The sequence below is a fragment of the Gracilinanus agilis genome, chromosome 6 (assembly GCF_016433145.1).
Source record: "Gracilinanus agilis isolate LMUSP501 chromosome 6, AgileGrace, whole genome shotgun sequence".
Lineage (NCBI taxonomy): Eukaryota > Metazoa > Chordata > Mammalia > Didelphimorphia > Didelphidae > Gracilinanus > Gracilinanus agilis.
Genome location: NC_058135.1, coordinates 148,979,733 through 148,992,914, shown reverse-complemented (window position 1 = coordinate 148,992,914; position 13,182 = coordinate 148,979,733). Strand labels below are relative to the sequence as shown.

The window sequence follows — 13,182 nt, the reverse complement described above, 5'->3', positions numbered from 1 at the left end:
TTCACTTTACCATGATGCCTCTCATTCATACTAAGAAGGATGCTTTTCAGTTTAGATCCAGTGTGACTATATTTTAATTTTATTTGTATTTCCCCCACCCTGCACACTTAAACACTTACCATCAGCAGATAGTATTTGCTCTGCAGAGTGACAAGATTCTCCTCTTTCTTCCCGTTGTCCCAAATTTCTGTCAGACTCACTGTGTAGCTTGTCTTGATTTCTTTGTGACATATTCGATCTTTTCTTCTTGGTCTGTTCTGTGCCGTGCTGCTTCACAGATACTTGAGAGTCTTTCTTCTGGCATTTCCTGAGCTTGCTTATTTCTATAGTTTGTGATTTCTCCACTGAAGCAGTTTTGGATTTGGTGGTTCTTAAGGTAGTATGTACTTCAGCAATATTTTGCTCACTGTGGAAACTATCTTGGTTTTCAACACAATTAACTAGGCCTTCAACAGATTCTCTATTATCTATTTGGGTCTCACATTTTCCACTCTGGTGTTCCACGATAGCCCCTATATTTTCCAAAAATTGTTCTGATTTCTCAGAATATATTCTATGTCTGGTGGATTTAGAAGCACCTCCCATTTCATCAGATAAATTGTCTAATTTTTTTCTTTTAGAGGGCTGTGATTTCTCCACTGCTCGAGCTTTATGTTTTATGGATTTTGAGGTCTTCTTTTCACTAATAACATCTGAAATTTCTTTCTCTGTATCAAAATATTTATCACTTGATGAGTTGCATTTTTCTCCTTGCTGTTGCTCTGTCCTTGACTTTTTTCTTTCTGAGTCCTGGGAGCTCTTCACAGGGTCTGTCTTGCCTGGTTTTACAGACTTGCTATTCTTGTTAGAGATTAAAATCCAAGATTGAGAGACAGAGCAATCTGATTCATCAATTATAAATTCATCATTGGATGATTCTAAGCCATTTGGAAGAGGAGAAGGAGAATAAGTCTGTGGTGGTGATACATGCCTACGGACAGAACTAAAAGGAATAATGTGTTATATTAAAAAATTTTAACAACAAAAAATAAACCTCTAAACTAATATTAGAAAGATTGGGGACCAGAATAAAAATCACCTCTCACATATGCCTGTGAGGTCCTCCCCATCACCACATCCTCCCAAGTCAAAAATATTACTCTTTATACCTCAGGTCTCAGAAAGCATTTTTAACATCATCTCCAGCAATAACAACTGAGGAAGTAATCTGGAAAAGCCTCATACAGAAGGTAGCACTTAAATTCCTAAATGTTGGAGATGATATGGAAAAAGTGAGACACTGATAGACTGTTGGAGTTATCAACTGATCGAACTATTCTGGCAAGCAATTTGGTACTACTCCCCAATGGCCATAAAACTGCATACTTTTGATCTAGCAATACCACTAACTAGGTCTGTATCCTGAAGAGATCGAAGAATGGAAAAGGATCTATTTATATAAAAATATTTATAACAGTTTTTTTTTTTGTGTGGTGGCAAAGAATTGGAACCTGAAGGGATCTCCAATTGGGGAACAGCTGAATAAATGTAGTGAATGATTGTAATGAAATACTATTGCGCCATAAAAAATTACAAACAAGCCAATAACAAAAAAACTTGGAAAGACTTAAGAAATGATGGAAAATAAAGTGAGCAGAACCAAGAAAAAATTGTATTCAGTAGCAGCAATAATGTACGATGATCAACTGTGAATGCACTGCAAGGAACTCGGAAAACTCCAAGGGACTCATGACAAAAAAGGCTACCAATCACCATAGAAAGAACTGATGAGTCTGAATGAAGACTGAAGTATGCCTTTTTTTAATTTTATCTCCTCCTTCATGAGTTTATTTATGATATAAGCAATAAATGTCTTCTTTCACAACATGACAAACATGGAAATCTGTAATTGCATGATAATACATTTATAACCTACATCATGGTGCCTGCCATTTTAGCAATGGGGGGAGTGAAGGAAAGAAGAGAACATGAATTACAAAATGTCAGAAAACAACTACTAAAAAATGTACCTACATAAACTGTGGGGGGAAAAAGAATAATAACTGGTAGCTGTATGGACGATGGAAGCAAAAAAAAAAAAAAAAAAAAGACTAGAGGCAAGGATTATTATACATTTGTCTGATTTTATGCATTCCTCTCCCTCCACCCAACCCATCCATAATGGAGGGGGATAATGCTAATTAGATACAAATACCATTTGCTGGAGCCCTCTGCCAAAAGCAGAGCTGCTAATAATTTCTTGATGTGCTTTTAATAATAGTTTCAACTTTTTTTTTTTAATTTTTTGAATCCTTAACTTTCTGTGTATTGATTTTATAGGTGGAAGATTGGCAAGGGTAGGCAATGGGGGTCAAGTGACTTGCCCAGGGTCACACAGCTGGGAAGTGTCTGAGGCCGGATTTGAACCTAGGACCTCCCGTCTCTAGGCCTGGCTCTCAATCCACTGAGCTACCCAGCTGCCCTCAATAGTTTCAACTTTTGAAAGATGAAATTGCCAAACAAGAAGAAATTCTACCATGGATCTAATTCTCATCAACAAAGAAAAACTGAATTGCTAGGGTTAAAATTTTGGACACTTTGAGTGGGAAGTAACTACTCCATCTTAAAGATGTGACAGGAAAGCTGGGTACAATTTGATATAAACCCTGGATTTTAAGAGCACAAATTTCAAAGGATTAAGTGAAAGATAAGATTTTATGATCTAAAATTCAATGGAAGTTCTTAAGAACAAAATGATGAAGATCCACAGAGGAAATATTGTGGTAAAAAACATTTCCAGTTGAGAAAAGGGTGGACCAAATAAAAAGAAGACTAATTTTGGGCCAAGAGTACTAGCTTTATATTCTGCCTCAGAAACTTATTTGCTGCTTCACCTATATTAATTCACTTAACATCTCAGGAATTTGACTACCTCTCATCTATAAAATGAGGAAATTACACTAGAATGTAGTTAAGTAGAAAAAAAAACCTATGACTTTAGGACTGGAACATTCAGTTTTATTGAGGACAGGGCTTGAGCTATGCTCAAGCATGAGAATGGCATCAAATAAAGTGATTAAGATTTGAACAGGTAGAATGGAAAAAAGGCAAACAATAAGTAAAAAGAAGAACACAGAAAAAATTTGCATATTTATTACAGTGTTGATAGCTAAAATGGGAAGCCAGAGAAGAAGAAAAAGCCTAGCTGCTTCTTGAACAAGTCAGAAGGTTCAGAGAAACTAACTACATCTTTGAGTACTGAATTAAGTAGCAAATGCAATTGTTAAGTCACTGCCAGTGATCAGTAAAAGACTGGAGAATTAGAAAGATACAGCAGGGTTATAAAAAGAAAAATACTCTCAATTTCCAAAAAATGGGAAGAGAATGAAATTCTTATAGGTCAGTGAGTTTAGCTTTTAATCCTGGAAAAATTCGAGAATATGTTGCTAAATGTTTAGTGAATATCTAGAAAAGGAAGCAGTGATTGTAAAAAGTCATAATTGCTTAAGAAGAACATGTCAGATTATTTCAGTATCTCATCGTTATTAAACCAGTAAATCAAAGGAAGATTGTAGATAGTTTAGCTAGATTTTGCCACAGTATTTAATAAATCTGGTTTAAGTTCTTTATGGACAAGATGGAAAGATGTGGTTAGATAACAGTATAAATGGAAAGGTTTAGAGTAATTATTAATGGCTCAAAGACAAGTTGGAAGGAGGTTACTAGATAGTATCCTATGGAGATTTGAGGCCATAATGGTAAGTGTATATGTAATGTTAAGATCTATCAAGTTAAATTCATTTTAGTACCTTATTGAATACTATTTAGATTGTTCTTCATATGTTTTCAAGTCTTTTCTCCCCAATCTGATTATTAACCAGTGAAAAGGTGGGGAGAACACTGACCATGTCATCTGGCCATAGTCTCCATAAGATTTGAAGTAGTGGGTAAAAAAAGTAGGTGCTCAAAAATACTTGCAAAATTGAATACAGGGATTTTGTTCTCTTAAGCAAGTGGAAAGTTCCTCCTGATAGGTCTGTGCTATTAATTCACATTTTTTTCAGTATGAAATGTAAAACTCAGACTAATCCAAGTCTAAATTATCAGAAACTGTGAAAACAAATTTTACGTCTTATTTTAAAGATCAAAATAAGAGATATTGGTGTTTTTTTTTTTTCAATTCATAGCTTTAAGTAACCAAAATAACCCATCCATAGAAGGAATATGCTTTTTGAGGTAGCAAAGAAAAAGAAACAAAGTGCATTCAGATCACCAGCTTGGGAATGGTTAAAAAAAAACCTGCCATATAAATTAATATGCCATTAAAAATAAAAGGATTTCCATGAATTGATATAGACTTGAAGAAAGTAGAACCATGTGGCAGAGTGAAATCAGCAGAATTAGGAGAATAATTTATACAATGACTACAACATTGTGAATGAAAATAATTTTGAAAAACTGTTTTTCAAATCTGATCAACACAATGACCATTCATGACTTCAAAAGAAGTTCATTTCGTGAGAGATACATTTCCAAAGATGACCAATGTGTAAATGTTCTTGACACTATTTAATTATTAGAAGTGAGGTTTTTTCTTTTGGGGGGGAGTAAGAGTTGTAAAAAATGGGTAGTAATACAGATGTAAAAGAAAGGAAAGAGTACCAATGAAAGATTTAAATTGAATTTGTGAAACATTTTAAAATACACAAAATCAAGCAAGAACAAGAAAAGCACATAAGCAAGGCAGTGCTGATACTGTTAAAATTTCATCTATCATGTTTAAAAAAGAAATAATCTATACGTAGTTGAGTTACCATTTCATATACAAAATTCTTTCTATATAAATTGCATATGGAAATGTTCATGTTTGCTAATGTTTGTCAAGTTGATAATGAAAAAGTAGAACTAGAAGAACAATATACAAAATGACTACAGCAAATGTAAATAAAGAGTGCTCAAAAGGAAGTTGAATTCTATATAATGGAAAACCACTAACAACCCCAGAGAACAGATAATCAAATATACTCTCCTTCCTTTCAACAGAAAGGTGATTGATTAGTAATTGGAGAAACGCAAATGAAATCAACTTGGAGGTTCTGCCTCACACTCAACAGATTTAACAAAGCTGGCAATAAAGGAAATGACATACGTTGGAGGTTATGAAAAAGTAGGCACACTGATGCACTGTTAATGGAGATACAAACTGGTTCAGTCATTTTGGAAAGTAATTTTGATATATGTCCCAAAAGTTTTTAACTATGTAAACTCTTTGACCCAGTGATACCGCTACCAAGTCTAGGCCTCCACCAAAGGTCAATATAATAATAATAGCTAGGATTTTACATAGCAATTTGCATGGTACTTCATTTAATCCTCACATCAACCCTGTGAGTCAGGTGTTATTATTAACCTCTTTTTATGGATGGAAGATTCTTATTCTAAAAAGATTAAGTGTCTTTCCCAGAATCACACAGATAATAAGTATCTGAAGTATTTGAACTCTGAACACAGATTTTCCTGATTCTAAGTCCAGCATTCTATCCAATATGCCACCTATAAAGAAGAAAAGAATACAAAATATTTGGGACAACTTTTTGTTGTGGCAAGAACTACAAACTATTGGGGTCATTGCCAGCTCTGGGCTTCTTATCAGGGTCTGAATGCTGAAATGAGTCCAGGGCCAGTCGAGAGACTTAACAAAGCTCCAATTTATTAAGCCTTAGAGTTATATAAAGAATATTCTGCTGAGTCATTGTGTCATTACATCACTGTTAATGTCGAATTTTGTTCATGAAGAGACAGTACCAGGCACCTCAGATTACCAAAGGGCCTCCAGTAACTTTAACATTCCTGGCCCATGAGTTCATTTCAGATAAGCCACCTACTGTGTAAACAGGCCCGGCCTCACTTGGAGATCTTTAGCAGAACACAGAAGTGTCTCTGTGAGTAGTATTCATGGCTCCTTTCTCCCTGGGTCATGCAGACCACAACAGGTCATAAATTAAGGAATGCCTGGACAAATTATGGTATATGAATACAATGTAATACGACTGTGCCACAAGAAATGAAGGAAAAGGTTCCGAAAACCTGGAAGGACTTACATGAAATGATGCAAAGTAAAGTGAGTACAACCAGGAGCCTATATATAATAACAAACATCCTTTAAAGACTCAAGAATTTTAGATCAATGTAACAACCAATCATAATTCCAAAGGACTAGTGATGGAAAAATACTACAAACCTCCTAAAAAAAAGGTGATGGACTCAAGTTGCAGAATGAGATATACATTTTTGGATGTAGCAAGTGTAGGAACTTGTTTTGCTTTACAATGAATATTGGTTACAGAAGTTTTGTTTCTCTTCCCCAGCTTTCCATGAAGGCAAGAAGGGAAAAAAGTAAAGCTTAAATAAGCAAAAATATTTTCATTAAAAAAAAAAAAAGCAAAGGGCTTTCATGAGAAAAATCTAGAGGAATTGGAAGTCCATAAAATGGTCACTACTCAAAAGAACCAATAGAGCCAGCAACTTAATCTGGTTCATCCTAAGCCCAGAGGCTCTGAGAGCCATAACACTCTGTCCTCAGGTGTCAGAGGGTCCTAAGGATTCAGCAGGGACTAAAATCTACCAGCATTCAGTGAAGACACCAACCCTTCACCTGAATATATAAATTTTCTTTAGTTATTTCCTGTTTTCTAAATGATACTCTACACATTCGTAAAAATGTTTTATTATATCTAAAAGACTGTAAGCTACTTGAAGGCAGAGGAATTACCTAATATCCATAATACTTATTTCTTTAATAAATGAATTTTCCTAACTACATAGTAAAAAGAATTCATATCCTCACAGAAAATTTTACAATAAAATTTTTTATGTTGAATTAATGTTTCCCTGAAAAAAAAACTGAATTATATGCCACATAATTTTAGATGGAAATAGGGAAACTTCTGATACTTGTTAAGGAATTTTGAACAACATATATTTACTTTTCATCTCAAATCACAATTAACTCACCTGTTTCTACAGTTCCCTTTTGCTGCTTGTAAAAGTAATGTTGAAAAATTCGTTTTAGCTCTTTGCTGTTTTGTATCTTGTGATCTTTTCTGTTTTGCATCTTGTGATCTTTTCTCAGAAGATTCCGATTGGATCCTCTTTTGTCTTCTTTCTAACATTTTAGTATCTTTTTCTGCCTTCTTCTTAGCAGACCAAACTGTTATATCTTCATAGTTTAAGCTAGAAATTACAAAAAATAAAAAATATATCTGTGTATTGTGTAAATAGAATTAGCTCGAGCCCATTAATAGTCAAAAATCCACTCAACCTAGGCGTGCTAATGATGTCACTCTCACCTCCTTTAGTGGGGAGGGGAGACGAGTTACCCACACGTGACAATAAGTAACAAATCAAGAATAGGGGACTGCCCTTTGGGCAGTCCAAATCAATGTAGAACCTGCCATTTGTCCATTTGAATTGGAGGTGGACCACAGGAAGTGATGAAAGACACTATCTCTTTAAGTAAGTTAGTGAACTTCCTGTGGAGCAGTTGCCCTCTCAAACTGGGAGCAGAAGCATCTCCTGAGACCACAGACAGATTACACTCTATATTGTCACGTGGGTAAGTTAGGCTGGCTTCCTTGGCCTAGCTGGGCCAATTCTAAACTCTGCCTATCTGGCTGTTGGGCCTTGTGGCTTACAGCTTCATTTATTTAGCCTTTTAACCTTCTCTCTCCGTCCAAAGGCCTGGACTAGCCTCTCCCTTTCTCTTTATTCCTACTTTTTACCTACCAGATTGTAAATAAGCTCCTCTGCTGACTTGGGTCTGATTTAATTACGGAATCAACCTGAATTGTTGATTCCTAGCAGCCACACATTTTAATATATATCTATAAATACTTAATTTTTCCTTCTTACAGTATATGTGTGCATACACATATGCTATTTGGAAATATATGTATGTGAATATTCAAAGGAATTTTAGGTAATATCACAAATTTCATTTCAGCATCTCTGAATACTTAATTATTCCCTCTAGAAGTACACTGTAATCCACTTATTAAAAGGTAGACTAAATCTTTATTTTAAATTAATTTTAAATGTATTTTTTAGTCAAAAAAACATAGCTAAAATGCCAGGTTTTTTTTTTTGTACCAAAACTGTAAGCTCCCAGTTACTATCATTCAAGGGTCCCATTCTTTCTTCCTACTATAGGGCTTTAATTGAAATGCCAAAATAGAAGTATTAGTTTTTTTCCCAAAAATCTATTATATAAAAAATAAAACATGAATGAAATTACCATTATTTGAGAAGAGTAAAAAGGTTACCTCTTTTTAGTTTTAAGACTTGATGTGGAAAGTGAAGGTTGTTGATTAAATGAATTTCCAAATATATGGTTCCATCTATCATGTGCAGTAGGAGTAGCTTGCTGAGGCAAAGGTAATATCTCTGTTTCCTTGGCCAAAAGACCAGGCGATCCAACTGTTAAGTGAAATTCTTCCACAACTTCATTAGGAATTTTATTAAATTCTTCAGCTCCACTTGAAGCATATTTTAAATTTGGTGTATTCTTCAAACCAACTAAATCAGCTTGTGATAATTTTTGAGGAATCTCAGGGGTCAAGACTAAGGAAAAATGATCAACTAAGAAAAAAACTTTCATAATTTCATAAAAATAAAAAACAGTGACCTAGAAATAATTTTGGAAAACTATCATCTCATTAACTCTGGAGAACTTTAAAAACATCTAATTTAAAGGAAACAATTTATTTCCATATCAGATTCTCTAACATATATAATAAATCACTCATTTAGTTTGTTTTGTAAATTTGGAATTTATGGGCTTAATTTCCATCAATATGTCTGTCCCTTTAAAAGTATTATTAAATCCATAGGGATGTTAGAGGGTAAAGAATTTGACCATAAAATATTCAAGCTTCTTTAAGTCATGGGTTAGTAACTTTTCAGAGATAGAATACTAACATTTTATTTTTTACTTATTTACTTTACTTACTTAGGAAGAATGACTAGCCATAAGTTACCTCCCTGTCCCCCTTTCTTCCTTTAATACTTAACGAAGTCAAAGTTTAGCTGAACCCAATTCAGCAGAGAGCTCCAAGGGGAATGATCCTTTAAATTTTTTGCTCCGGGTATGAAAAGTTAGAAAGAAAGGAAAAAAAATCAGGACAGAATGCCCAAGACCCTTTAAGACACTTAAAACTACTAACATTTTTGCAAGTTAACAGTCAACCAAGAGCAAAAATGGAACAAGGAATGAAGGAGATGGGAAAAGATAAGATGTTCCAACAAAAAATCTAGAATCTAAGGAAAATTTCAACTTCTTTGAAATTTTGCATAGGGCCAATATTGAATTCAGTGCCTACTTCAAATAAACACCCCCATCCCAATCCATATAATTATTACCAACCTGAATTGTTTGCCTGACTTTGTAACATAATAGTATGATGTGAAAGGGCTGAGGTTTTAGCTTTCTTTTTCACCGAAGAAATCCAATCATTCTTTGAAGGTGATATCTGGTACTTAGTAGGAACAGAAAAAAAATGAAGAAAATTTCAGTCTATCGCATAATGATATTTGAAATCTATTCTAAACTAAATGGTCAGTTCTGACCAAATATATTTCCTATTGTTGCCTATTCCTATAAATATAATATTGATTCTATATCAATATTTTTTGTGTATGGACCCTTTTCATTCTGGTGAATCTATGGACACTTTCTCAAAATATTTTAAATCCACAAAATAAAATGCATGTAATTACAAAGAAAATTATATTGAAAGTTATTAAAATATTTTTTAAAGTTCATGGACTCCATAAATAAAGACCCTAGTTCAAATTTTAAATGCTAATTTATTCTGTCAACCTATTTAATATACATATATTAAGGTTAAAATGCATTAAAAGTGCTTTATTAACAGTGATAAAAGGGAGGAATAGATGAAGTGATATCAGCTCTTTATTATATACATTAAAGGTGGTTTAAATGGTTCTATATTTCTAACTCTTCCATACATAACATTTGGATAGATCTCTGATTTTATTAAAGTGGTATATACTTGTAGCAGTACATACTGATTAATATCCATACCTCTCATTCTTTGACTCCTACAGAGGGTCCACCCAAAAAGCCAGAAGTCTTAATTTTATTTTAATTCTATATTTAAATAGCAAAAAAAATTCTGCCTATAATAGAACAGAAAAGTAGATAATTTATGTATCTTTAAATCTCTTTTAAGTACCACTTGTTTTCTAGCATTTATTTTCTAATCCTATCATTCCTTCATCTCCAGAAAAAAAAAAAAACACCTCATAACTAGTACAGTCAAAACAAATTCCCATAATTGGCCACATTCAAAAATGTATTTCTCATTCCACAGCATCACCCCTGTTAGGAGGCAATTATCATGCTTCAATACTTGTCCAGTGGAATCATAGTTGGTCATCGAATCAATAAGTGTTATTAAGTTTTTCAAAGTTATTTATCTTTTCAATATTGTTATTCTATAAATTGTCCTCCTTGTTCTGCCTACTTTATTTTGTATCCATCTATATAACTTCATAGATTTATCTGAAACTATTCTTTTTGTTATTTCTTATGGAATAATAGTATTCCATTACATTCATAGATTATAATTTAGTCTTCAATTCTTTGCCACTGCAAAAAGAGCCACTACACACATATTTGTATATATGGTTCCCTTTCCTTTTTTATTTCTTTGGGATATAGGCCTAATAAGGGTATGTCTGAGTCAAAGGGCATACACAGTTTAGTGACTGTAGGGGCAATAGTTCTAAATTGCCTTCCAGAATTTCTGGAACAATTCATAGCTCCACCAACAGAACTTTAATGTACATTCCATTATAAGAACAATAAAATCTAATAGGCAACAATAGAATGGGAAATCATTCAAACTAAATATAAAATATATATAATATTTGAGTCAATCTATCAAGGCACAGAAAGTAGTTGTGTAGATTCAATTAAAAAGTATTCCAAGATTGTAATTGCATGTAATTGGTAAAATAAAAAAAATTTTACAAAAAAATAAGTTAAATATCAAGGGAAATAATGAAAAGAGGCAGAAATAAAGGGAGAATAGCACTTGTAGACTTCAAAATAGATTGTAAAGCTGTAATCTAAAACCATTTGGCATTTCTTAAAAAGAGAAGTAAATCAATGGAATAGACAGGGGAAAATCAGAAACAATGGAACTCAGTTCCTTAGTATTCAATAAAACCAAAACCATAAATTATTTTAGGAAAAACTCCCTATTTCATAAGAATTGCTGAGAAACACCTCGCTACTTTTGCAGAGGTGGAAGGTCCACAAGTATATCACATATCTTCAGGCTTTTCTAATGCAGTGATCAATGTAGCCCCTTTCTTAACATCTTTTTTCTTTAAAAATATTGTTACATATGTACTCTCTGGGAGGAAAAAAGATAGTAGGAAAAATTCTAGTAGTATAAAAACATAAGACATCAATAAAAATGAGCCATTTGGAAAATAAATATAAATTTATATTTTATAAGTATAAATAAAAAAGAGCCACTTGGAAAACTGGGAATCGATCTGTCTGAAATTAAGCTGAGATCAACATCTTATGGCATATTCCATGATAAATTCAAAATGTATATGTAACTTGAATATTAAAGATATGCCAAAAAAATTAGAAAGGAAATAGATCATGTATTTTTACACAGCTATGTATGTATAGATGTATTCTTAAATAAAGGTTAGAGGCAATTATAAAAAATAAGACTAATATTTAGTTTATGAAATTGAAAAATTTATGCAGGAATAAAATTGAAAAAATTTAGCAGAAGGAAGCAGACAACTGAAAAAAAATATTTTTTATCAAATTTCTCAGCTAAGGTTACAGAATCCTAAAATATAGAGACAAGTAAAAGAATCATACATACAAACTATAAAACTATTCTCAACACATAAGTGATCTAAGGATATATACAAATATTTCTCAAAGTAAGTGTAAACTACTATTAACAACCATATCAAAGAAATGTTCAAAATCTCATAGTAGGAAAGGCAAATCAAAATAATGCTGAGGTTTTACCCCACATTCAGAAAAAAAAAAGGTGGGAAAATCAGTTTTAGGGGGTTGTAGAAAGATAGGTAACAATATTAATTGATTATAGAAGCTGTGAATTAGTACAATCATTTTGAAAAGTGATTTGAAATTATGCAAATAAAATGGTGAACATGTCTATACTCTTTGATGAAGAGATTTCACTATGAGACACTGTCCAGGAAGTTATTAATGTAAATAAATATAAAGGTCCATCAAAATATTCATAGGAACACTCTTTGTGGAAGTAAAAACTAGAAACAAAGCATATATCTATCAATTTAGGAATGAGAATAAATTGTGGTACATGAATGGAATGGAATATAATCATTCTGTAAGAAATGCAGCAGAACTGAGAAACAATATACACATCATACAAAACAACATAACAACAATGTAAAGAATCCCACCCCGCCACCAAGGAAAAATACTGCAAATGACTAATAATAAGTATGTCTCCAAAGAAGAGATGTGAGCAATACCTCCTCTGGAGGTCCAAAATTATGGAATATTGTTTATGTTAGATTTCTTTTTTGAAATATTGATGTTACATTGATTTTTTATACATTTGTTTTTAATTATTTTTAATTCTTCTGTGGGGATAGTTTTCTGGAAGAGGCTGGGAAGACTCATGGAAATTAATGTAATGTTAAAAAGAAAAGATATCAATAACATTCTAAGAACAGAAATTAATGATAAAGCTGATTTTAAGTAGCACCATTATGAGAGCAACAGATTGGTTGGCCTGAGAGGACTCTTGACTTTTCCAAAAAAGAAAAGATATCAATAACATTCTAAGAACAGAAACTAATGATTTAAACTGATTTTAAGTAGCACCATTATGAGAGCAACAGATTGGCGGGCCTGAGAGGACTCTTTGCCTTTTCCATATCATCAACATCTCACTCTTCCCACTCCTCTAAAAAGGTTATCTGTTACCACTGGTGAGCTTTCTTGTGTCTCAATTTCAAAGTATATATAATGTACAACTAAAACATGTAGAATCTTTTTGCTCTTGTACCCTCATAAAAGATATAGAATTTTTATCATGGAAATTAATTGAAACACCGGATTTAACTTTATAAAAATGGGCCTTATAATTT

General features: G+C 32.8%; 1 protein-coding gene across 1 annotated transcript in view; it reads right to left on the bottom strand.

The window, feature by feature from the left end:
- The window catches only part of CENPC (centromere protein C), a 50,705-nt gene that overhangs the window by 34,181 nt on the left and 3,342 nt on the right, over positions 1-13,182 (bottom strand). Inside the window, exons 5-8 of the mRNA XM_044680593.1 lie at positions 9,401-9,512; positions 8,301-8,598; positions 6,994-7,212; positions 120-982 (exon numbers count right to left, since the gene is read on the bottom strand). Of these exons, the coding sequence (XP_044536528.1) occupies positions 120-982; positions 6,994-7,212; positions 8,301-8,598; positions 9,401-9,512 (1,492 nt within the window). The remainder of the gene's footprint in view (positions 1-119; positions 983-6,993; positions 7,213-8,300; positions 8,599-9,400; positions 9,513-13,182) is intronic.